A 26,443-nucleotide genomic window follows, 5' to 3' on the forward strand; every position below is an offset into this window, starting at 1 on the left:
AATGAAGACCTTTAGGAGAGTCGATTTTAAATGTTGGTTGCACAGTCTGAAGTTTGCCGGGAAGAAAGTTTTCAGCTCTCAAATATCTAAAGGGCAGCTACTCAGCTGAGAGCTGCGGTGATCGAAAAGAAAAATCCTGACAGCTGCTCAGACAGAGGAACCAGCAGTGGTCAGAAAATAGCTGCATGATGAAACTATGGAAATGTAAAACGTAAGAGATGCCTCTTGCAGAGCCCGCGAAGCATCTGCCAGCACAGCGTGAAATCAAATAAACCAAATCATTTTCATCTGGAAAGTTAGCAATTAAATCTTTATTAGGTCTGCAAAGACTTACCAAAAAAAAAAGGTTAATATAACAAAAAAAAGTCAATTTTGTCATTCTTAAATCATACAAAACCATACTGTATCACACTCTAAACACTGTTACTCTAGCATCTGTTTAACATTCGTGTACTTGTGCCATTTGGGGGTCGCTCAAGGACTTCTGAACCACAGTGCTGCCCCCACACCCGTCTGAATGTGGATGCATACCTGTGAGTGTACACGCACACATCATCTGAAGTTTAAACAATAATTTGGCACAATAGCTTCTCTGCCATCAGTAATTCTGTAAGCAAATGTCCTTGCAGGTTTTCTGGCATGTTTAGTAGATTGTGATCCCTGCTGAAGAGCAAACAGCGGTGCCGGAAATGAAGCACTGAATGATGCATGCACATGAGGAGGAAAGCGTGGAGGGTCAAAAGGGATGGAGTCTTTTTGTCACTGTTGCTGTTGTTTTTATGGTACAGCCACTTTGTACGGGCTTCCTGGCACGTTATCGTCGCCCCATTTAACAATGACGGTGTAACTGCCCTTGTCCTTCACGGTATAGGTGACGTTATAGAGCTTGTTGCCCATGTGCTTGACGTAGACCTCCTCACAGGGAGCATGGGGTCCGTGCACGCCCACCATCAGCATGTTGGTACCTGGATGGAGCGGCAAGAGGGAGATTTAATGATAGTGGTCTACAAAAGCTGGTGGTTGTGCAAGTTTAAATATTCTTTTATTCAGCCAATGAAAAGAAAATGTATGATGTCAGAGAGGTTTCCTAAAATGACAAAGTAACAGAGAAATATTCCTCGTTTCTGCAGTTCATCATGACCTCTGTGATCACATTGTCTTGTGTTTTTTATACATTTTTATACTCTTTTCAGGAAATTAGACTTTATGTTTCTTGCGTAGCATTAAATATTCGAATATTACACTAAGTTTGCAGCTGTCTGCCGAAAGAAAATGAGCAATTTAACATTTACCAGCCATCTATGATGATGATGTTAACAAATTATTTGGTTGAGCCCGAAATAAGTGAGGGAGGTAGTGTAAAAAAATATAGAGAGCTTTGATTGTATCAGAATTTTAGGTTTTTATGATGATTTATTAATGTATTAATCCCTGACTCTCTTCCACAGTTTGTCTTTTGTCTTTTCTTCCTCCCTTCACTAGCAGCCGGTCACAGCATATGGATGCCCCTCTCTGAGCCTGGTTCTGCCGAAGGTTTCTTCCTGTTAAAAGGCAGTTTTTCCTTCCCACTGTCACCAAGTGCTTGCTCATAGGCAGGTGACCTGATTGTTGGGTTTTCACCTTAAAATATAAAACACCTTGAGGCAACTGTTTTGGGGAATTGAAACTAAATTTGGACTTTTATATTGTGAAATATGTAAATCCAGATCCCACTCATTCACTGCATAAAAAACCTGAGATTACTGAGGTCATAGCAGCTTAAAACTACGTGTTAACATACGGTTACAGTGTGAATCATTTAATAAACCTCACTTTGGTGTCTGTATATACCAGTGCTCAAATCCTGCTTTTTTTCTGTATTCACGCAAAATATGTTCGATCTCTATCGCCTCACCTGCTGTGCTGCAGTCGACAGTAAAATTGTTTTTCTGCCCAACCAAAGCCTTGGACAGCCCTGTTCCACGACAAACCACCTTGCTAGCATCTGACGTCATTTTGGATGAGGTGGTAGAAGAGGAGGAGCTGTAAGCACCACCCACTTTGGATGTTTTGGTAACCGTTTCGACCAAGACGGAGGAGGTCTCGTGGAGGCTGTGTCCCCCAGAAAGCCTCGGGCCTGCGGGAGAGAGAAAAAGAGAAAGAGAAAGAGAAAAAAAAAGTTATCTCCAGCCATCATGGCTTAATCCAGACATTACATAACACACTGGGTATTGACAAAGATATGAGGGAGGAAAAGCTGCTGTTTATAGGGAGAGTTTTTCCTCAACGGAAACATTCAAGGAAGCCCAAATTGGAAAAGATTTTATACCACTTTCAAATAAAGTGAACTTTCAGGGACTCTTGGGAGTTGTTTTCAAACTTGAAAGCATTTTTACGTAACACTAATAAAAAAAAATGGGAATGTTTTTTTTCCGTCAGCCAGTGACAGGAATATATTGCTGCAGTGCAAGAGAAAAACAGCTTTTATCTAAGATGAACACGGAGAAGCACACACGTGGAAGACGTGACATTTTCATTACTTCTGCACTTTTCAGAGATGCACTTATCTCTCAATCGAAGACCTATCATGCAGATATATACTGTCAAGCACACCTGTTATTTTGGCTTTGAAAGGGCTGCCCACTATGTGCTGTGGCCCGCCGTATTTGATGGTGATGAGATAGTTGCCGGGTGCCATGGGTGTATAGGTGATCTTATAGCCTTCAGGACACTCCCGACAGTCCATCTTGACCTTGGACGGCCCGTCGATGTTGACCGACAGAGTGCCGGAGCCTGCGTTACAGGTTTTGACCACAAACTCTGAGGGTACACCTGTGAGAAGAAAGATGCAGATGTTTGAAGGGCTTCCCCCTTGTTGCAATTGTGCAAGAATATTAACAATAGCAGGAGCACATGGTGGTGAATGGCAGTGAAATGCACCTGTGGTTCCCCCTTGCAGTCCAGGGCCATGTGCAGTCACCATGCCAGGGTCTCCGATAAGCCCTGGATCTCCCACTCGCACTTTGAATGGGCTCCCAGGAATGTGGCATCCATTGAACTTGACATCTATGGAGTGAACTCCGTTCTCTCGTGGAATGAAGCGGATTGCACTCTTGTCTAAAAACACAAGAGGAGACATTTCTGCTCTTATGCTCACAGATGACGCGTTGAAATGAAAAAACCTGAGTTATCTCTGTTGTGCAGCCTACTTAATGCTAAAAGCTGAGGGTGGTGCATACCGCTGTCAAGCTCGGTGACATAGCATTCCTCAGAAGAGCCAGAGGGGGTGTGGACTTTGGCATCAACCACACCTCGGGCGCTGTTGCGCTGCACCATGAAAGATGCCTCTTGGTTCACCTTCAAGTCTTTCTCCTGCAAAAGACAGGTAATAATAGGATCACAAAATGTGTGTGTGTGTGTGTGTGTGTGTGTGTGTGTGTGTGTGTGTGTGTGTGTGTGCGTGCGGCCCACACATTTAGGGACACAATGTGTGTGACTCATCATGCCTGAACGAGAATAGATAGAGCATTTGCGTGTGAGAGGCAGAAAAGGTCAAAGACTACAGCGAGGCGTTTAGCGTTTTTTGCCCCACAGATGGACAAGAGGTCCTAGCAGACAGAGATAGCGTGACATTTTAAATGCTGCTGTTGCACTTTACCTGCCTTTTTCATTTTCTAGTGCGAGAAAAAGTGCTCTGAAGTGGCATTTCAGTTAACTAAAAATACATGGTTTTAGCATCGTTGGCAGCTGTTACGGAGACTATGAAAGCAAATAAAACAACATCTGTCTGCCACTGACACCGATATCGTGAGCTGTCAGAGGTATCTTTATCTTCAGCTCACAATTTGCTTTCTTGCTTTCACTCAGACGGAAACACAATCACAGCAGAGCAACTGAGTGCTCACATAGCACAGCTTGTGATGCCCCACATTACAGAGGGACAGTTAATCCAGCCCTTCATCACTGGCCAGCATCGCAGTATTATATTCATGGGTACTGCTCCAGCGCTGGCATTCAATTACACTTCAAGGGCAAAGTGCTTTTAGAAAGATCTGCAACCAATCGCACATTATGTCACATGCCATCTGCTATTCTACCTTGATATTCTGTGATTGCGTATCTATTTTGTCTGTGATAGCTGCTGAGACAAATAATTAATGTGACTATTGACAGCTGCGTATGTGTGTGTGGAAGTGTGCATATGTGTGCGAGAGCTAACCTGAAGGCTTGTGACAGTGAGCCTGCGGGCCTCGTCTGACAGTGTAGCAATCGGAACGATGAAGGGGCTGTCAGGGATGTGCTCGTTGTTGAACTTGATTGACACCTCGTAGTCACCTGGGGAGGCAGACAGGTTATTTACTTCCACCATCAAATGAAGTGGAGGAGGCTCACAGGAATTACTGAAAAGCTTAGCAGCTCAGAAACAAACACACACACACACACACACACACACACACGAGTCGCACTGCTAAAACATGCATGAGGAAAATACCACGGCTGTGTGTGATAGAAGTTCTACCTGGTTCTTTCACTATATAGGAGACACCGCAGGAACCATCTTTTCTGTCCTCAAATGAGATTTCAGCCTTGCTGGGCCCCTCCACGGCAATGGACAGGCCACCAGCACCTGCCTCTCTGGTCCAGATACTAAATTCAGCTAAAGATGATAAAGTAAAGGAGAATGTTAATCTTAAGGAAGAAGAATGTCAAAACACAGTCATTCCCGTTAACAGCATGGCTGTTTACAAACAGGAAACTCACAAGGCGCTCCAGCAACGCCTCTCTCCAGCCCGGGACCGCCTGCGCGGACCTTGTGTGCTCCACCCTCCCCCATGGGACCCACGGTGAACTGGAAGGGGCTACCGGGGACGTGCTGGCCTCTGTACTTGACGTTGACTGTGTGGGGTCCGATTTCCTGAGGGATGAAGCGCACACTGTAGGTGCTGCTGCCTCCATCCACGATGTCGGCGTCCACTGTTTTCCCACTGGGGCTGGTCACCTGAGCTGTCATGGCCTGGGAACCACTCTCACCTGGTAAAACGTCAGATCAGAAACAATCCAGGATATATATAATAGGCATAGAGTACATCGGTGATTTAGCAGGCAGCTAAAGCTGGATTCAGAGCTAGACTCACCCTCAGGTCTGGCAGTGATGCCGGCGAAGCTGCTGAGACTCTCTCTGCCTAGAAAGTCTCCAAAAACATCTCTGAATGGGCTTCCTCTTCCTCCCACCTGAGTGCTCTCCTCCACTCGTACTTCCCTCTTGGTCTCTCCACCGCGGATTTTGCTGATCTCTGTGCGTTCGGTGCGGGTGTAAGTGTGGCTGCTGCGAGTGAATGTCCTCGTTAGCCTCTCCTGAGCTGAAACCATCTGGAACCAGTTTCCTAGAGCAAGGAAGAAGCAGTGAGAGTATAAATGTAAAAATACCGTAGCTTCATTTATTTAAAATCGCTCCCCGTTGTTCCTCTGCTCTCTAACCATTTCTAACTGGCTTCTGTGCTCACCTGGGATCTTAAGGTTAAGACCGCATGTGCTTCCCACTGACGCAATGGATGAGGCCTGTCTCTTCCTAGTAATACTCTCCTTGATCCTTCCCTCTCCGGTCACCTTCACTGTGAAAGGACTTCCTGGAAAGAACACGCACACACACATATGCAGATTTAATTCATTTTAAGATAAAAAAATATCCTCTTTTTTTCCCAAAGTAAAAGATTCTAACCTGGGATGTGCTTTTCTGCAAACTTGATGTTAACAGTGTAACTTCCAGGCTCTGTTGGGCAGTAGGTCACCCTGCAAGTCCCATCCTCCACATCTTCACAGTTGATGTCCACTTTGCTCGGACCCTCAATTGACAGTGCCAGACCTCCGTAACCTAGGCAACAGATTTGACTGTTTATTTGCTTCTTTTTTGTAAAACTATGTCTGTGTGTCATGTACCATTTAAAAAGCATACCTGCATTCCTAGTATCCACAAAGAATTCAGCCATTTCAAAAGTGTGTGCCTCCACCAGGCCTTTACCGAAAGCCTTCACCCTGCTGGCCTCACCAATCTCTGACTGGCCAACCATGATTTTGAAAGGACTGTTGGCCACATGCATGCCATTCTTCCTAACGCTCACTTCATGCTCACCAACCTCCTTAGGAGTGAAAGAGATGCCTGTGGGCATAAAAAGAAGGGTCAGAGGAAAGAAATTCAATGCGACCAACCTGGGAAAAAAAGCCTAAATCCGTCAGGTGAATCTTATCAATCTTCTACTCTTCTTAGTCTTTGTGTAACAGGAAAATTAATATCCCACCGAGGTGTCTGTTGGGCAGTCTCTTAAGTAGGCACGGCTCTTCGTTGCCAGATGGGGCTCTGATACTGGCAGTCAGAGAGCTCAGATCAGTTTCTGCGATCTTTAGGGACACATCGGCCGCTGTGCCGACATTCAGCTGGGATGTTCTGGTTATGGAGTCATCCCCTTAATTAAAAAAAGAGATGATTTAGATCTTTGTCGAGCCATAAATGCAAGTGATAGTTTAAAGATTCAATATATACATCTATGTGTATAGTGTATACATATTATAATGTACTTCCTTACCAGTGATCTTGGCAGTAAAGGGACTGCCAGGAATGTGCTTGTTGTCAAATTTGACAATGATATTGTAGTCTCCAGGTGCTGTGGGCAGGTAGGACACAGTGCAGGTGCCGTCTTTGTTGTCCTTGCAGGTGATCTCAGCCTTGGAGGGGCCCTCCACTGCTAGCGACAGACCACCTGAAAGGGACACAAAAAAAAACTTCCGCTATGTATTTTTTCTTTTCAGTTGTCTCATAAATATCACTAAAAAAAAAGCGTATGTTCTGCTACCTTCTCCTGCATTCTTCGTGACCACTGTGAAAGTGGCAGCCTTGTTGACCATGCCATAACTCAGACCTGGGCCATAAGCAGTCACCACTCCACTGTTCACTGCATCCACAAAGAACTGCAGAGGGCTTCCTAAAGAGTGCATAACCATCAGCAACCAGTGATTAATACTGCATTTTATATTTTTAAATCTGGAGCAAAATTAATCAATAGCACTAAATTCCGATCCATCCATCCAACATGGTGTGCTGCTGACCTGGTATGTGGTTTCCATCATATTTGATGTCCATTTCGTGCAGGCCTTTCTCCGTGGGCTGGTACTTAATAGTGATTGTGCCATCCTTATTGTCAGTGATGTGTGGGCGAGCAGTCTTGCCAGAAGGCATCCGCACTTCACCTGCAGAGGCAAGACGGTTAAATGTCAGTGACCTAAAAAATAAGATATTTTGTGGGCATGTGTGTGCAGACTTTTTGTGTGTGTTTGTCACACCTGTGATTTCGCCTTGCTGTGGTGTGAAGGGGACGAGAAAGTTAACGGGACGGAAGAGAGGATCCACAGTATCCCGGGGAACGACTGGCTCATTTGTGGCCTGTCAAGGAGCAAGAAAAAATGAACTGTTGGTTTCATTCGACTGAATGTCAGTTTAAAAGCACACAGAACTGTGGCAGCTAGCGAATAATCCTTTACTCACCATCACATGGAAGGGGCTTTTAGGGATGTTTTGTCCCCCAAAGCGGATGGTAATTACATATTTCCCAGGTTCAGGTGCTGTATAGTAAATGTCAAAGGTGCCATCGTGGTTTTCCACCACATCCATGTCCACCTCCATCCCCTGTGGGGTCAGAACCTTGCAGGTCACCTTGCCTTTCCCAGCAGCCTTGGCATCCACTGTTATAACTGTATCCTCAGAGGTCTGCAGCTTTTGCAGACTTGCTGTTAAGGACAGAGAGGAAAGAAGGATAAGTGGTAAAATGTGCTGCATTGATTCCTGTAAAGTCTTCCAGCAGTGCAGTGCAGATATAAAAGCAAAGCTTTGGATACTCACACACGCCGTGTCCTCCAATAGAAACTGCGGAAATAAAAAAAGAGCATGATGGTTAAAAAAACATGAACATTAAATTAAAATTGCTGATAATATTGTTATTTATCATAAGTATTTTCCTACCTGTGACGCGACATTTGCTGGCATCTCCTGTGGGCAGAGACTGGATACGGTATGGGGAGTAAGGGATCTCATCTCCTCCATATTTAATGGTGATAGTGTAGGGGCCAGTAGAGTCAGGCACATAGGAGACCGTGTATGTGCCATCCCTGTTGTCCTGGATGGTTGCATTCTTTGGCTTTCCCTCTGGGTCCTGTGACCAGACATTTCATGTTATTTTACATAGTGTCTTATTGTTTAGAAAATACTGTGTAATAGGAAGGAAAACCTACCAGAATCTGCACAGTGAGCAGTCCCTCTCCAGCGTCACGAGCATCAATGGTGAACTCAACAGGCAAGCTAGCGGGCACACCTTTGGTATCGAGACCAGGGCCACTGGCACGTACTTTACTGGCGTCGTGCCCAGGCTGAGACATTACCTTGAATGGACTGTTGGCGAGGCCAGTAGCAAATATAATTACATTTTCAGTGTGACAAAAAGGTAGAAATGGGACACAAAAATGTGTTTAGCGCTTCTAAATCCAGACACAAAGAGCAGAGATTTAAACAAGACATCAAAACAAATTGCCTGGATTACTCTTATACTCAGACTCTACCTGTGTGGGACTTCCTGGTCAGCATATTTGACTGCTACAGTGTACGGGCCATCCTGGGCTGGAGTGTAGTGAACTGTGTGGGTTCCATCACCGTTATTCTTCACACCAACAGGCTCCACGGTCCCTAGAAATAAAGACATGCCACATAATTACTGCTATTTGTCACTCACTTGGTGCATTAATGACAGTTTTTCTTATTAATAGAGCCCATTCACACCTGTTGGGCCATAGAGTTTGACATCCAGTGGGGCCTGTCCAGCCTTGGTGCAATCCACAGTGAAAGTCTGAGGAACATGGGCTCTCACTCCAGCGCCCAGACCTGGACCTGAGCACTTTACTTTGCTGGGATCCACGGGATCCTTAACTGGCACACGGAACGGACTGCCGGGGATCGGGTGACCTCCGTAGTTAATATTCACATCGTAGTCTCCAGGAGTGAAGGGCACATACTCCACACTGCAGCTGCCATCTTTGTTGTCCTTGCAGGATATTTTTGCCTCTGAGGCTCCTTCGATGGTCAGACCCAAGCCTCCTGTACCAGCACCCCTGTGACAGAAGCAGACAATTTAAAAAATGTTCACACTGGGGTTCTAATATACTCTCTCTCTGTGTTTTATCCACAAAATACAGAAAAAGAAAAACATTTTAAAGAACATGCAAATATTCTTTATATTCTTTTGTCTTATATGTGGTTCAGCAGTACCTGGTCTCCACGGTGAAACAGTTTGGTTTGTTGGTTATTCCTCCCTCCAGACCCGGTCCAAAGGCACGGACCCGGGTTGGATCACATCCCTCCACCACAGACACTCTGAAGGGACTCTTAGGCACCGGCGCGTCATTATACAGCACTTCAATCAGATGCATCCCTACACACAAACGAATACATCACTTACAGGTCTGACGCCAAACCTCTGTGTCTGCTTGTTTTTAACACAAGAATATATATATATATATATATATATATATATATATATATTCTGTTACTGCTTCTTAAATTATGGGCCAGACAAATTCCCTTTTAGGTAGGTAAACATCTGTTTATTTATAAAAGACACTATCAAAAGCGCAGACGCTCGGGTGAATGTACAAGGCGTTACATCTGTTCCCTATTCATTATTCTGTTACAACATTTTTCTGACAGAGCCCTCTCAGTAGGCCTACACACCAGATTCCCAGCCACACTGCTGTGATATTAGAGCATGTCTGGTGGTAGAGAAGTGCTCTGTGATATCTTTGCTTTGTGCTATAGGTCTCTATTAATATCCCCTGTCATTCCCCTGCTGTACTGCTGTGTGCAGGCAGCCTTCAGCACACATACATACCTGGTTAAGAGCTTCTGTGCGCACTATTTATAAAACAGAGCCTGTCTGACTCTCTGCTTCCCTGCTCTCTGCCCCTCACATCATTGCACCACTGCATCATTCTGTATTTATACCCCCCTCTCTCTCTCACTCGCTCTTTCTTTTCCATCTCTTTAGCTTTATTCCCAAATGGCGCCCAATGCAAGCAACTGTTAGCGATTTTTTTCTGTCTGTATGAACTCTTTCACATGCCCTGTCCATGTAAAATCCTCCATTTATCTGCATCGGGTCAAATCTGGACATTTTTCACCACAGTTTATGTATGATCTAACATAATGACTGCTCCTACCATCCTCGAACGCCGTATATTCCACTCTGTAGGTGCCGTCTCCCTTGTCAGTAATGTAGGTGTCTGTATTGGTGCCAGAGGGGTTGATAATGTCAACCTTCACGTGATTTCCTCCAACCTTGTTGAGGGCGCGCGCATCCACAATGAAGTGGGTTGTGACTTCTCTGAGAACACCTAGAGAAGAAAATAGGCCTTCAGGTGCTGAGATATTAGATATCTTTACTAATACTTATTTCTGGGCAGTTGGCATATATGTTAAGGCGGTAACGACCAATAAAACAAACCTTTATGTCTATAATGTAATGCAGTGATTTATTTTGAGGTGATTTTGTCATGTGTACCTCTGGGCTCCACTCCAGGCCCGTAGACGTGAACACCCGTGGTGTCAACAGAGGGCTCGACCTGCAGGACCTTTGGAAAGTGGGGAATCACGTTTCCGCCGTACTTGATCGTGATGGTGTGTGTGCCGTGGAAGGGTGGGATGTATGTGACAGAAAAGGTGCCTTCAGCCGTTTTCTGGATGTGCACTTCCGCCTTAACCCCAGTCTCTGACACAATCTCGATAGTGAGCTCGCCGTCGCCTGCTCTGGTACAGTCCACAGTAAAGGTCGCTGGTTCACCCGCCTTGGCCCTCTCTAGACCGGGCCCACTAGCCGTCACCTTGCTGGGGTCAAAGGCTGGGCGGACTGCAGCTTTGAAGGGAGAGCCTGGAATGTGCTGCTCTGCAAACAGGATGTTGATGGCGTACTCGCCGGGCTCAGTGGGCAGGTATGCGACTGAGCATGTGCCGTCACCGTTGTCTTGGCACTCAATTTTTGCCTCGCAGGGACCTTCCACCGTGAGGCCGAGCCCACCTGCACCAGCTCCTTTTGTGTCAATAGTGAATGGAGCTGGTTTACCCACAACCCCTCCCTTCAGACCTGGGCCGAAGGCTCGCACCTGTGATGCAACAGTCAAGTTAGTCTGCGGGAGATGGTAGAGAAACATGTCTTCATACATAGTGCAGAAATCTATACAATTTTCATGATCTTTTACCTTTGATGGATCAGCAGGCATTACTGCTTCAACCCCAAAAGGGCTTCCCATCACAGGGTTCCCATCATAGCTGACATCAACCTTGTACTGCCCCTCTTCTGGGGGAATATACTTCACACTGTGAACGCCTTTGGCTTTGTCTGATTCCAGCTTGCACGGGATTGGTCGGCCAGAGGGCGAGGTCATCTTCACACCTACGTTGCCCTGCCCACCAGCGTCCTTTGTGTTAACTGTGAACTCCTGATCCTTTCCAACCTCCACTTCTGCATGAAAGAGCACAATAAATTTACATAAAACATGTAATTATACAGTTAACTGGACTATAGATGTGTGATGGGTTATAACTTACTGGTATCTAATCCCTCCACTTTCACTTTTCCAATATCCATAGCTGGCGACACTGTGATGTGGAAAGGGCTCTTGGGAATGGGATCTCCTCCGTGAGTCACGGATATTGTCATGTTGCCCTAAAAAATAAATAAAAAAATTTAAAAAAACACCAGAAGAAGAATGAGTATTTAATAATGCATGGCACTACTGTGAATAATTCCTTTTCTAATCTAACTGGACATCGAGCAGAGGTCCGCTGTACCTGTTGAAGAGCCATGTACTTGACAGTGTAGGAGTAATCATGGTTATCGATGATCTCAAAGTCACGAACTGCCTCTCCTGGGCCTGACGCAGCAAAATGCACCTCAGGCTTGGCCTTGCCAGCTCCCTTTGTGTAGATATTGAAGTGGGTTGGAGTGCCCACCTCCACACCTGAAACGCACATGCGTCTTGTCAAATTGTTCTATTACTTTGTATCAAAGCTAGAGCATTAAAGCAATGTAACGGAAGTGGTTGCGAATGTAAATACCTATACAGTGTAGATGTCACGAAAGCTCACCTGTCTTGTTGAGGCCAGGCCCTTCTGCTCTCACCTTTCCAGCATCGTGGGAAGGATCCACTTTCACTTTGAACGGACTTACTGGAATTTCCTGGGGAATACAATTACCAAGTAATGAAAATGAAAACTACTGATAATTTTACGGCCCGGCCCCCTCAGCTCAGGCAAAAACTGTTTTCTTACCTGATCTGCAAACAGCACCATGATGGTATATCGGCCTGGACCGGGTGGAGTGTACTTGACAGTGAAGGTGTCATTGTCATTCTTGATGATGTCAAAGTCGATGTCAGCCTCGGCAGGCCCAACCACCCCCGGGGCGCATTTTATTCCAATGCTGATGTCCCCTAACGGTGCATAACAATGAGCACAGTTCACAAAGGTTATTTAAAAGTTGAGCATGTGAATATATTGAAGCAGTCACTCAACTCCTCTGGCCTTATTTATAAAATACTGTCATCCATTTCAAATAAATTCAGCTTCACAGATTCACTTATTCTTCTCTTTCTGTGCTCTACATTTTTTTTACATTTGCATGGTGCAGCACTAGTTTCTTTAGGGTCGACTAAACTTAGGAGTGTTTTTGTAACCACCCACATCATCTCCTTGTTCAGGCTCACCTTGCCCAGCCTCACTGCAGTCCACAGTGAAATATGTTGGCTCGTTAGCCTTGAGCCCCGTCTTCTCTACTCCGGGCCCATAGACCTTGACTCTGTCTGGATGAGACCCCTCTCCAACCAGCACCTAATGAATTCACAGTGTACTTGAAGCAGATGCAATTGATTGAAGTACAACCACTGCAGTCCTCTTATTTTGTCTATATCTGGTGAAGTATCATCCTATTAAATAGACTTAATTTCGAGAGCGGTATAAAGTCATGTGTGCGCGCGTGTGTGTGTGTGTGTACATCTACAAGTCTCTTACCCTGAAGGGGCTGCTGGGCACATTGACCTCGCCCCAGGTGATGATGATGGTGTGTTTAATGGGCTTGACAGGAGTGTATACACAGTGAAATGTGCCATCTCCCCTGTCAGTGATCTTGATGTCTATGGTGGAGCCTTCAGCATCCTTAGTGGATACAAAATCTTGTCAGGTCTGGCTTGTACACCCCACATGAATATAAGTGACCCACTCCTATGAATGCAAAACAAGGATTCCAGGCCATACCTGTGCGTAGATCTTGAGTTGACCCTTCCCAGCCATGCGGGCGTCAACAGTGAATTCGGCCGGTTTGTTCACAATGACACCAGTCGGCTTCAGGCCTGGACCATAAGCTTTCACCTTGAAATACATTATTTGGGATGCAGTTGAAGATCTCGGCGATGTGATTTGTACTTTCTCAGTTTATAAGTGATATCAGCTAGAATTACCTTTTCAGGGAAAACATCATTGGCTGCGGGCAGAATGTGAGCCATGAAGGGGCTGTCCTTGATGTCTTCATCGTCACAAATGACATGGACAGCATAGTCACCGGGCTCGGTGGGCCAGTAGCGTACGTCACAGGAGCCATCGCCCTTATCATCACACTCAATTTTAGCTTGTGATGGGCCTTCAATCGAGAAGCCTGAGAAAAATGAAGCATTCACACGTATAAAGCTCAGATTTAAAGCACTGAAGAATGGTATTACTTTTCTTTCATAAGAGCTTGCATAACCTGCACACATCTTACCCAGCGTTCCAACTTCAGTGCCAATGGCCTCTACCACAAAGTCAGCAGATTTTCCCACCATGCCAGTCTTCAGACCAGGACCCCAGGCCCTCACCTTCTGAAAACCTGCCTCCGCACCCACCTGAACTTCGAAAGGGCTGCGGCACACAAGAAGAAAAAGAAGTATACACAATATTACCTGGCACAAATGTGATCGCGCATTATTAATGAATCGCTGAAGGCAACAATAGGACCCTACCTGCGTGGGATGGGCTGGCCTCCCCAGGTGATGGTGATTGTGTATTTACCAGGTTTAAGGGGGTAATATTCACACTCATACACGCCGTTCCCCACATCTCGCACTTTCACTTGCTCCTCTGCTCCAGCTGAAAAGGAATAATATCAGCTCAGACGCATTTTATGCATTTCGTTTTGTTGTTTAGTGCCGTATCATACGCGTATGTGAATGCAGACAAAGGGCCCAAACAAAGGAAATCATTCTAAAAATGCACGAGGAGGAGTGATGCAGAGAACAGAGCTGTCTGACTCACTTGGTCCTTTGACTGAGACGCTCAGTGCACCGCTGCCGGCTCCCTTGGTGAAAACTTTGAAGTCTGCAACCTCCTTTACTCTCACACCTGTAGGCTGAAGCCCTCTGCCAGTAGCTCTGCAAGCGTTTGGGTTTATGGCTGAAAGGAATAACAACAAGTGTGAGAAAAATATTCAGCAGCCAAAAAAAAGCAGAGTAGCCAAGAGCTGATTGCAGCAATGTTAGTAGCAAATTCCAATTGAAGTGTTGAAGTGGGATTCCACAAATGTTGACAGACTGAACCTGTAAATGAGAATGATGCTTTCTGCAGCACAAATTTCAGTGCAGTGCTGCACAAAATATTGACACATTACGGGGCATCAAGGAAGCATCCGGCAACATTTCAGTCAGTCACTCTGAAATGTTGAGGGCAGGCTTTGAATGGAATATTGGCTGAGGCAAATGCAGCCATGATGAAAACAAACATGTCGACAGCACAAGCACAGATATTTTAAGAGAGAGGAGCAAAGACAGGCAGGAAGTGGCTGAAATTCTAACTGGGAAAAACTGCAAACTATGTGTACAACACTGCATTTCCTCTCTCTCTCTCTCTCTCTCTCTCTCTTTCTCTCTGAACATGACTAAACCACCAAGCTTCAGGACACGGGACGATAGAGCAGGCGACCAAGCATGGCATAAAGCCACGGCACCAAAAACTCAGAGGAAAGCACAGAGGGGCATCTGCAGGGCCTGGCGCACAGGATTGCACTGTGTCAATCTGGCTAGGCAAGAGGCACAAGCTCCTCCAATGAGACAATACTAACTTGGACGGTCAGGTTTTGGGGGAGGAGCCCCCGTCGCACCCTTCGCTCCAGGAGGGGTGCGCACTGACTGAGGAGTTATCGGCAGTGGCGCTCCCTTGGGAGGAGCAACAGTTGGAGCTAGAAATGACAAATAGGAAGGATTATGGACTTTACAGGGTGGCTGTTTCCAGGATAAATAAAGTTGACTGCAGACTGTGATGGATTGATCACCGCGACACTTACAGCACGGTAAGAAATCAGATTTGTGTGACACTAATTTACAACACAGACAGATGGCTCACCCTCTGCGATGTTGACAGTAAAAGGGCTCTTGGGGATCTCCTGGCCTGCGAAGAGCACATGAATCTTGTGAGGGCCCTCCAGAACAGGACGATAGGTGCAACGGAAAACACTGTCCCCTTTGTTTTCCAGGATGAGCTCCACCGTGTCCTTTTTGCCTTGAGGATCGACGATGACCACACTGACATCGCCATTACCAGCACCTACGTTTGCCAGAAAACCATTGATTATTGGAGGACTGTTGTTTTCTATATGATTTCAGTAAGCAGTGGGTGTTTTTTTCATGCTTACCAGCTGTGTAGATGTCAAAGTATGTGGGTTTGTTTGCCACATTGCCTGTGGGCTCCAGACCTGGTCCCCTGGCCTGGACTTTGCTCGGGTCCCCTAAAGCTTTTGCCACATTCACTGTGTACGGGCTCTTGTCAATGTCCTGGCCTGCAAACAACACTTTCACCTAATGTTGAAGGAAAAAACAAGACAAATTGAATACAGAGTCCGTTTTATCCTGTCGTGACCGTGTTTATAGTTAAAACACATAATAAATATTGCCAGTGGGCTCTCACCTTGTGAACTCCCTCAACTTTAGGAACATAGGTGACAGTGTAGGTTCTGTTTTTGTCATTGTTGGGTTTTACTTTTGCCTGAAGAACAAAAAAGTCAAAGTGAGAGACATTTAGTCAAAGATGAGCCAATTTTTTTGTGTTGTTGCAATGGTCACAATGTAATATTCATAAACTGTATATAAAAGCTGGCCATATCTTCAATTTCTGAAAAGTGACACCAATGTGTCTGCCTTCAACCAGCGCTCTTTCTGATTACTAGAGGTGGGAATACCCATACAACCCACGGTACTCAGCATATTGCAGTTATTAGTATTTTGCAATGGATGATTAGGATAACGGTTAAAGCTAAGTGTGTCCAGTGTTTGTTGTGTGCATTCGAGCTGATTCAATGTAAGTTTACTCAGCTCGCATCATCTCAGGATGGTGGTGTATGAGATGAGCCCTCTTGCTCACTGTATTTCCAGGGAACTTAAATGTATTTGATAAAATATCGAGTTTTTTATCGACACAAAGTTGCCAGACAAAATATTTTTCCCTGCCCCTACGACCTACTGTTCTGTCTGCTATGAGTCCATATTCAATTCAGTTCAATTTTATATACACCACAACAGTTTCCTTAAAGTGCTTTATATTGTAAGGTGGAAACCTCAACATTCAGACAACCCTCTATGAGCAAGCCCTTAGCGACACTGGCTGGAGTGAGGGAAGGGAGACGGGACAAGGACAGGACAGGATATGGGTGAAGTCACTGTAGCTACACCCATCTTTTATATACAGTCTATAGTCAGATTAGGCATCTACAGAGTTAGAAAATCTTGCCTTTCCAGAACTGAGAGGCATGACAGGCTTTACACTTCTCCTTGATTAATCACGCTTACTGCCTGCTGCTAATGCTTGTTAGTGATTTCCACGTACGTGTGTATAATACTGGCTGTCGTGTGTTATTCCATTTGACAGTTTCACCTAACTACACCAGGAACATCGTTCCTAATTTGCTTTGGCATGTTGACAGTTGTATACAGACAAGCAGTAGAAAAAATCTCACAGAAGTGACAGAACTTCCACGGAAAACTAAAAATATTTCCCATCTATGTTTTTCTGCTGGGATGCAGCTTTTGTTTTGGTCCATTATGATGAGACGCAGCAGTAGTCATACACAACACCCATTTTTTTGGTTTCAAACCAATGCCCCAGTGTCACCTGGATTAGGTCATTTCTGGGCTGACAAAGTGAGGTCTAAATTTAGCATTAGGGTTAATAATTCAATAATTTGACTGATAATGGCACTAAAGAAAATGTAAACCTACAGTTTGGTACCCTGTACCTTTTTCCTGAGGGCATCATCTCATACTCGTTATGAAGGATGTGATTTTTGTCCTTAGTAATTTTCAGAGCCTGCTTTATCACTGACTCTTCAAATACCTCCTGGAGGGATGATGAAGGGGGCATGCCAACTATCTTTCCAGCCCTTTAATCAAATTTTGAATTTGGGGCTCTGAGCTTGACGAGCTTGCCAAACAACCCTTGGGTATCATGTATGACTCGCCTCCTCTTTGTGTCCCTCTGGATCCTCCACGTAGACCAGGACTTCACCACTGCCAGCTTCCAGAGTTTCCACAGTGAACACAGCTGGTTGCAGTACCTTGTTTCCATGAGGCTCAATGCCTGTGATATAAATATAGAAACACGAGGCATGTTTTTTCTTTCTCATCAGAGCAAACAAATAGGCCCCTCTAGATTACAATTATCCAATTAATATAAAGCATTGAGCTTACATTGCTGTGCAAGGCAGGCAAATGCAGTGAGAGTACAGAAAATAAATTTTTTAATGCAATCGGATAAAATATGAGTTTCTTTCACAAAAGCTTGGGGCAATGCAACACTTACAGACAACCAAATGCAACAAAGTGATGCACCACCAAAAAAGAAGTATTAAAGGGTTTCCCTGAGGGAACACACTTGTGTTACTGCTAAATTATCTATACAGTAACAGTACCTAGCATCACTGTTTTCAAGACTGAGAAGGTGAACATTCATTATTCATGTCATAGTACTTGTACGAACTGTTGTGAGCTGTTCATTCATTCATGTTGGGATGCCCACCTGGTCCATAGGCTTTGGCCTTGTTTGGAAAAAGCTGTCTGGACTTGAGAGGAGCTCCAGGCTTCAGTTTTGCCTTAGGGAACTGAGACAGGTAGGTCATCACCGAGTGCTCGTCCACATCTGGGTCGACAATTTCCTCGGGGGCAATCACCTGAAGCGTAGAAATCGGCCAGCGTTAAAGCGGTTAGTCACACAAACTGGCTGACCTTTTCTGTGGGAAAAATTAGGTGTTCATTAAAAAACTGTTTTCAATTACAGACGACACGGTTTCGCTTTTAAGCAAAGACCACGATGACAGGTGTGACCATAAAAAGACAGCACGGCTTTATTTATGTCTTAATTAAACATACTGTCTTTTTTGCAACAAGGGTTTTGGGTTACTCTTTATACACATTTGCCTTATTAAGTATAGTGCAGTGGGATTTAATGAGGATTAAAACTTATTTATTCCCTTCACCCCTGCTCCTCTCCACCCCTTTAGCACTTGTTTGCCTGTCTATCACACACTGGCACAAAGCCCTGCGCCACACTGGTTATATTTAACCTCAGGACAGCAGGGTTAAGGATTGTTGCCCTCAATAAGCCAGCAAGGGGGGGATTTATTCTGAGCCAGACCTCTCCCACATCTCCTTAACAACACCACAATGGAATCCAGCCCCCAGCCCTGCAACGCCATGACATACAGCCTCTGGCTATCTCACCAATGCTAAGCCTCATGGAGAGTAACTAACCCTGTGCCTTAGACAAACAAGTAAACAACGCGCACGGTGCACATTTCAATACGGAGACTGGGTCTTACAGACGGGACTGAAAATATCGCACACTTCACATTGTTATTCTGATGAACGCAGGCATATTTACACCTCAGTTTCAGAGGCTGGCTCGGAAGGTGTTAAGAAATCTCACACCTCCACAAATTCACAAAATGAAACTCCTACACACTCACTTACTAAGAGCTACAATAAACTAAATGGAAATATTAGACCTGAGCTGGGTAATAAATATTTCATGGCATCCTCCAGCATAATCTCCCTGGAAAAAACTTTGGTCTCTTTATAGTTCTGTTGTTTTTCCCCCCACTTCAGTGTTGCCTTCCATGTGTATGAGATCTATTTGCATTTGCAAATTAGGCTTCGGTTTAATCTGCCAGTAGTTGGTTTGTTCTCTCTGAACCTATGTCCCATGAGTATAGCTAAGTTGCCAATCAGAAAACTGAAGAAACACTCTTGCTTTTCATGTTGCATTGTTTCATGAGATCAGCCCCACCCAGCTGAGCTGCAGTACACTCAAAGGCAGTTTGTTACTGGCGTCTATCATGCATCTTACCTGTGGCACACCCAGCCAGTCATCAGCCTGTTGCATGGCTTCTCTGGCATTCTGCACAGGCTTGTTTGGGTCCCAGTCTGCCCAATCCGGACACAAACCTGACAGGACGCAAAAAGGCAATTTAGCTCTGGAATGACTGACGTAGGCGGTGTTAAACTGCACATGGTATAATAGGGCCATTTGGGTTGTCACTACTATCTCTCCAACACCTCTAACTACAACAGCGACTGACCTTACCCGCACTTCTGCTCTACAATCTCTCAGGACTGTTCAAAAGAAACAGCTTCGACAGACGCAGTGGCTAGCCTGCTCTGTGCCGCTAATGCCTAAATTGGATTAGTGTTGGCAATGGAGTGGCCACTCACTCAAAAGGCCCACGCAGGCACACCACAGAATACCATTATCCAATTAGTATGGACAAAGAACTATTGTATTAACAGGGTTGAGTTTACATGTGTCTAAAAGCAAGTTTTTTTCAGCACAACGCAAAATAAACCTTTATAAAAATGTCACGTGAGAGATGTCAGGGAGTTCCTGCCACCATGCTACGCTTGATGCTTTTAAGCCATGCCGTAAAGGCCATTTTAACACCAAAGGAGAAAAGAGCATCTATGCTTTAGTTGTATGAAAACTGGACAGTAACAGAAACTGTAGCTAACTGCATGTCAAACAGGATATCCTGTTGTTCAAGGTCAAGGTCAAGGTAACTAATGAACCAGCTCCTTGTACTTTGGGACGTGAAGTGGAAGCAGAGCCTCTGTGTTTTGGTTTTTCAGAACAGAGCTAGTTTCATCAGCTACCCTGCTGTATTTCGCTGACAGGACCTTGTATGGTCAGTGTTGCAGCACAGTGTTTGAAAGATGCGTCTCCCCAGATCAATGGCTCATGTAAACACAGTTAAACATGGTGTTGTACACTTCTCTTGCTACTCCTCCACCTTTCGCTCTGTAAAGCACAGCTAGAAGTGGGTTCTCTAGTGTTCATTGCTGGACACAGAAGCCTTAACTGGCAGAGATTCACACTGCGGCCTTGTGGTCTTTGGATCTGTGGCTTAGGCACCTCCCTGTGACAGATTATTCTGCATTTTGATGCAGGGCCAAGCATCCCCCTTGACAGAAGAGGAGGAATGATGCCCAAATTTGGGGGTGTTGTGTAGCAGCAAAGCTATAAACACTAAAGCTGGGCCTGGGCCTCAGGGCCTGATACAGTGAGGTTGAAGGCTTCAGTGACTGTGGGACAGCTGGCGGGGACATCCTCCGGTCATCAGCAACCTCTCTGCAACCCCATGACACTACCTGTTCTCCAGAGACAGATTACACTGGCTGACGTCTGAATCTGAAACGAGATGCGTGTTTGTGTGTGTGTGTGTGTGAGTGTTAGACAGAGAAAGAGTAAGAGAAACCAGGCCCCGATTTCTAAATGAGGAGACGAATTCTCCTGAGGAAGTGATAGCGTTTCAAATGGGCACATGCCCGACCTCAAATTCCACTAAGAAAAACTGCCACGCAACAAGCCTGTCAACAGACGCTGTGCATATTCTGACTCAGCGCTTGCACGACCTGACCTGTAGAGTCAGTCGATGCCACTACAAGCTTCTTACCAGGGGCACAGTTGTCAACCAGAGCTCCCAGGGCTTTGCCATCCCGCCAGTCACGGTTGAAATTGTTGATTGGCAGCTGAGGCACCTTGTTCTGTATCCAGCCCAACAAGCGCTGCTTCGGGGTCAGCTTTTTGGCCTCCTCGTCGTCCTCGTCATCCCACATGGGCATGGAGATGGAGTAGTGGAGGATGAGAGTCCAGATAAGACCCAGGATCAGCTTTAGATTCCCATCCACAATGGCTTTGCTATCTGTAGTTGGACAACAGTGACAGCGGAGTTCATGAGGATTTAGAACTTGCTAAAAAAAATCAACACGATAAACTTTCAATCTCTGTTTTCATGCTTATGGGCCATCCTGATAAGATACTAGATAGATTTTAGGATAGTAAGATGTAAGCATAAGTGTAATCTATCAAATAGTGCTCCCCTGGCATTCTGCAGAGTTGACCAGGCTATTTTGGGTAAAAATATAAACAATGATGATTGACTGCTGAGAAGACAAGAATCTAATGCTCTTCCCTGTCCCCCACCACTCACCCCACCCCCCAAGTCCCTTTCTCTCAGACAGCTGTCTGGCTGAGGACCCCTGACAATCTGTCATCCAGTCACAATGGTAGTCTGAAGATAGTGACAGCTGAGGATATGTGGAAACGGATCCCTCTCTGCATAAATACCACTTGGATTTCAATTACCTCCTGAACTTGTTGCGCGAGAGTGCGATAAATCAAATAGATGGAGATTAGATTCATTGACAGTTAGCGTGCGGCTCATTTCCTGAAGTTCATGACGGGAAAGTTTGTCAAATAGCTCCCGATAACATCCACTCTAATTTTCGAACTTCAGCCATTTAAGCCAAATAACCTCCGACGAGAGGCAGGACTTTAATGTGTAATCGACTAATCTCATTTGATACACCCCACTTAATTCACCGAGGCTTTAATAACGAGGCGCCTCTGATGCCAGTTGTTTATCACAAGAGCGTTTTATTGAGACTCTTCTAACTTTTCATAGATCTGCACCCCCCGACCCCCCTCTCCCCCCCCCTGTCAGAAGGCAGTGTTTGATGTGTCGCTGTCTGACTGACAGAAGCAGGTGGCACAATGTGGCACAGTGTGGTTTTGATCCCGCTGTGTCCGGCACCAGCGTGGTCAAAGAGACAGCCATCAAATGGCATCTAGTTACACATGGTGACACATGAGCATCTAAGCCCGAGGTGATTTGTTTTTTTATGTTATTTTATATTTTTCTTTGTGTCTCTGGGTCACTGTAATGAGGCTGAGACATTATCTCGAGACGGCTGCAGTAACCCCATAGCGCTGCATGAAGGGAGATGGTGCTAGGAAGCAAAATGCCAGGGCTGTTATTATCACGCCCTGTTTCTGTCAAAGCAGTCTGACCTAAAGTGTGTCTGTACAGCTGCGACAACTGTGCCAGACACACACCACCATATTAACTCCTAGACACAATATTCAGGACATGTACTCTGCTAGACTTTGAGGTAATGCCTGTGATTGCGGCCTGTTCTTCCCTGTGATGAACAGAACTCCTGTGATTTGAGAGATGAGTGTTTTCCCCCGGTGTCATCGCGCACACCCGTAGTGCTCTTTCATTTGGACACGCTGTGGCCTTCACAGTCCAACGGCCAAAGCTTCAGATATGCCAGGAATTTCACTCAAGTGTGTGGCAAGGATCATTAGACACCAGAGCACAGAAATGTAATAAATACTCTCATTTATAAAACACAGGGTTGTCTACTGTCAGTATGGTGAAGCCATATGTCATCTTAGTTTTCATTTAGACCTAAAATTCTCCTCCCTGCTTGTTAAATATCTTTAAGAGGTGGCTTTCTGTTCACTCTGCTGGAGAAAAGTCTTTCTATTATGACCCTGTCGACGTGACAAAAACATCCACAAATCCACAACAATTTATTGTACCTTCAGCTCTCTGCAGCACTGTCTGATCCTCAAATCCCACCACAGTTAATCCTCACCTCACATACGTTGCTGATGGCTCTGGATAGAAATTGGCTATCAGTAGAGAGCCTCTGTGAGTTCTTTCTGAACCTTGACCTGACGGAGACAGCTGCCTGTGTGTCCGTGTGTGTAGCTGCTGTCCGCATGTATGAAGTGTGTCATTCTCATTAGCGCAGTCCTACTGAATTTCCAGCCCGTAATTTACCACACTGCTGCAGTGCGAGTAAGCAAAAGTAACAGTGTTGAGGCGCCGGGTTTTGGCCCTGGCACAAGTTAATGACCTCAGTGGCACCTCCACAATAATTTTCCAGTGAGCTGGTGACCTCTCTCAGCACTGCCTTCAAGGGGCCTGCAAAAGCCATGTTATTGCTGACTGACACCTGGCCTGATAACATACCAAAATAGAGTGTGTTTGCCATGGTCCTCTGTATGTTTTAGGATCTAGGCGACATAAATTTCTTTTTCATAACTTGTTCCTAAGTAATAGTGGCCTGTTAGGGTTTTAGGACAACAGTGAACTTTCCAAACAGCTAATAGAGCCCAAGGCTGGCTTACCTATTGAGACCAGTTTGATATGCTCTCTGTCCAGGAACTCTAGTGCCACAGAAACATTTTCCAGTTTCATCTGACGGAAGTTGGGTCTGTTGTGGTGCTTTCTGTACATTTTCTTCTGGCTCAAAACTTCCAAGAGCGAAATGAGCTTCAGCCCATCACTAAAATCCTTCTGCAAGTCGGTGACGGTCTTGTTAACGCACTTGAGGTGCTCGTTGCACCACCTGGTGAAGGTGTTCTGCTGGATCTTCTTCCACGGCGCGTCCTCGGCCAAGTCCTTCTCCGTGGCGGGCATCTCGTCCTCCTCCTCTTCCCCGAAATCAGTGGCCTGGTAGTACTGCGGGGGCAGCTGGTCGTCGCCGTAGTTGGTGCTCATCATGATGGCTTTTTCCGCGTCCACTTTTATACCTCGGTGACACTTGTGTGTTGAATTGTGCGCAAAAAAAGAAAAAAACTTTAGCGGCTCGGTGGCAAGCGCGCTCTCGCGGAGGAAAGTTCAAACTCGGATGAGTTACACACACAAAAAAAAGCAGCTTAGAGATTTTTCGGATGTACGTGCGAAGAAGCCTCTGGTGTCAGTGATGGATTAAATGATCCGAATCACAACGTGCAAGACAGCTGGTCGTCTGTTTTGTTTTTTAATTGGCACCCTCCTGATAAGTCGTCCCTTTTAATATGGCCCACGGGGGGAAAAAATGTCGCTTTTTCAAGTTTCGTGGCAGGTGAGCTGGAACAGCACCGTTAAGAGTTCCCTCTGTTTTAACTTGAAAGTCGGGTGAGGAGAGAGATGGGTTTATAAAGGACCCCCCGGGCCACGTCACCCAGCGTCTGTGATCATAGTCTATTTGCTAATCCACGCGGATAACGGGAGTCGGTTTACGGGGAAGATGGGCCAGTGATTGGTCAGACATTAGGCAGCGCAACAGTTGTGGCATGCTGCTTATTTTTAGGCGCTCCTATTTGGGCTGTTGAGGGGGGGACGGCTGGGGCTTGCCGATTGTTGTGAATGTGTTATGCAGCTCGGGGTCCAAGTGGCTGAACCACTGAACTAAGAAAAGAAAATGAAACGTGCCCTGAGTGTCTCAATGGCTCTTTTTTTTTCTAAGAAATACAGAAAAGTAGGGCTTTACATCCTGAAAGTCCCTCATTGTGGCCTGGGACAAAACATCTTAAAGGATGAGGTCACAGAGGTGAAGATGAAGTCGCTGCATTACGTGGGGTTGACTGCTATCTGCCACCACTGAGTGAAATACATCTGTGTGCAGGCAAGCAAAGCTCAGAAAAGCTCGTGAGATGATGGTTTTGAGTTATTGTCTCTCTCAGCTTTCAAATTTCAAATTTTAAAAGCCAACCCCTTTGTGGGTCAAGGTTATCCAGCTACATGAGTAGAGTTTCATCTCCAGCTCTGATCAGTGACAGCACGATATCAGCACCTGATGAACAGTGTGTTTGTGAGAGAGAGAGTGGGAGTGTGTGTGTGGACAGCATCAGCTCACTGAAAAATTGATTATCTGTATTCTAAATGAGTAGGTCAGAATAAACACCAGGCTTGCAGCGGCTTCAAGGATTGTGGTGGTGCTGTGACTCAGCACTGACATGGCAGTGACACCAGATGCCAGCACCAGCCTTGATGAAGTAGTGGGAGGTAAGTATAACTGTGACACATGCAGATGGCATTTACAAGATACTCAGTATGGACACAGCACGGGGTGCCCATGGTGATCTCCCACCTGCTAGTAAGATACCTTTTAACACTGTTGTTCCACTCAACAACGACGTGTTCCAGCGCTTCATATAAATGACATATGTTGTGAAGTTACTGTAAATTTGACATTTTCCTGCAGCTGAAAGAGTCAGAGCCTGTCAGGACCTCTCAGGGCTGACCACGAAGCACACCAAAGTGAGTTTGTTTCTTTCTGAACAGAGGATTTCTCCCCTTTATGATGGAAGCAAGGTGTCCCTGAGATACTGGAGTGTTACTTTACTCTGCTAAATCTATGGTGGACCATAGCACTGCAGGAGAAATGCACATTCTTTTAAGCTTCATCCAGAACATTGTCCAGAAAAGTTGTGTCAGTGGGTTTTACACAGGCACAGTGAACTGATACTTCAACTACAATCTTTAAAAAAAAAAAAAAAATTATATATATTCGCACAAATTACAACATCACTGAATATTTACACAGAATCAAATCATAATATAATAATTTTTTAAAATACAATTAAATAATGAATCAGAATTTACAGAAAAAACAGAGCACTATTCTACATTTTAATCACTAAAAACATTGCAAATATTCAAATTCTACAATGGTATTTCTTTAATTTGTTGGTATAAAGTGTCTTATTTTTGTTCAACTCCAGCTCCCATCTTTATAAGGAACTATAAAGAATGGTGAATAACTAAACTCAAGCAAGAACCGTAACACGGAGCAAGATCTGTTGACCTGGACTCTGTTGAGTTGGCATTATATCTCCACCAGATTGCCCATGGCTGCTATCACAGTCAGCGGTCTACCTTTTTTAATTAGCTTTTCCCTGTTAGTCTGTCAGGTGAATATATTAAATATTTAATAAGGGATTTGGGGTGAATTTGCAGGACAGATAGGCCTGAGGCCAAAGGCCAGCTGATTAAATTTTGCTGGATCTGACACTTCTTTAGCCCTAACTCTGAGCCAGAGCAAAATAGAAACCTGGTTCACAATCCGAAGTGAAATATTTTGAAACTTGGAAAAGTAATTTCATGTGAACCAAAAGTGAAAGACAGCCGTGCAGTGAAGGGTTTTACCGGCACTAGTTTTCTATAGAGCTGCACATGTAGGCTACTTTTAGATAATTGGATGCACTCAAACTCAGTAAACCATGAGCTGTGGCAGTGGAGTTATGAGTGTA

General features: G+C 45.1%; 1 protein-coding gene across 2 annotated transcripts; it reads right to left on the reverse strand.

Moving 5' to 3' along the window:
- Positions 1 to 291: 291 nt before the first annotated feature.
- LOC146704821 (filamin-C-like) lies at positions 292 to 24,344 on the reverse strand. Of its 2 annotated transcripts, XM_085462216.1 has the most exons (47): positions 23,555 to 24,344; positions 21,027 to 21,275; positions 19,427 to 19,524; positions 18,101 to 18,251; positions 17,544 to 17,662; positions 15,998 to 16,075; positions 15,726 to 15,888; positions 15,437 to 15,637; positions 15,156 to 15,272; positions 14,354 to 14,491; positions 14,062 to 14,188; positions 13,824 to 13,960; positions 13,525 to 13,718; positions 13,322 to 13,435; positions 13,079 to 13,222; positions 12,775 to 12,898; positions 12,341 to 12,501; positions 12,158 to 12,248; positions 11,861 to 12,030; positions 11,618 to 11,735; positions 11,269 to 11,531; positions 10,575 to 11,172; positions 10,234 to 10,407; positions 9,287 to 9,449; positions 8,801 to 9,129; positions 8,584 to 8,707; positions 8,260 to 8,416; positions 7,991 to 8,180; positions 7,871 to 7,894; positions 7,517 to 7,758; positions 7,315 to 7,414; positions 7,081 to 7,221; positions 6,828 to 6,956; positions 6,561 to 6,734; positions 6,276 to 6,440; positions 5,933 to 6,136; positions 5,699 to 5,851; positions 5,484 to 5,606; positions 5,115 to 5,363; positions 4,741 to 5,010; positions 4,499 to 4,636; positions 4,199 to 4,314; positions 3,219 to 3,351; positions 2,920 to 3,096; positions 2,593 to 2,811; positions 1,895 to 2,116; positions 292 to 965 (listed from the first exon to the last, which is right to left on the reverse strand). In XM_085462216.1, exons 1-47 carry the CDS (start codon positions 23,928 to 23,930, stop codon positions 778 to 780), a joined length of 8,235 nt encoding a protein of 2,744 aa, XP_085318342.1. In that variant the 5' UTR covers positions 23,931 to 24,344; the 3' UTR covers positions 292 to 777. The 2 variants fall into 2 exon arrangements, with proteins under 2 accessions (XP_085318342.1, XP_085318343.1); XM_085462217.1 differs by lacking the exon at positions 15,156 to 15,272.
- Positions 24,345 to 26,443: the final 2,099 nt, after the last annotated feature.

This window comes from Copadichromis virginalis, linkage group LG7, assembly GCF_057382275.1.
Source record: "Copadichromis virginalis isolate Kocher_CV1m ecotype Utaka linkage group LG7, C_Virginalis_male_GT1.1, whole genome shotgun sequence".
Classification (NCBI taxonomy): Eukaryota; Metazoa; Chordata; class Actinopteri; order Cichliformes; family Cichlidae; genus Copadichromis; species Copadichromis virginalis.

Coding starts and splice junctions, on each gene's coding strand:
- LOC146704821 (XM_085462216.1), bottom strand. CDS start 23,930: ATGATGAGCACCAACTACGGCGACGACCAGCTGCCCCCGCAGTACTAC. Junction 7,895..7,990: donor CAGCAAATGTCGCGTCACAG/GTAGGAAAATAC, acceptor TTATTTCCGCAG/TTTCTATTGGAGGACACGGC. Junction 966..1,894: donor TGTCGACTGCAGCACAGCAG/GTGAGGCGATAG, acceptor CGCTCCATCCAG/GTACCAACATGCTGATGGTG.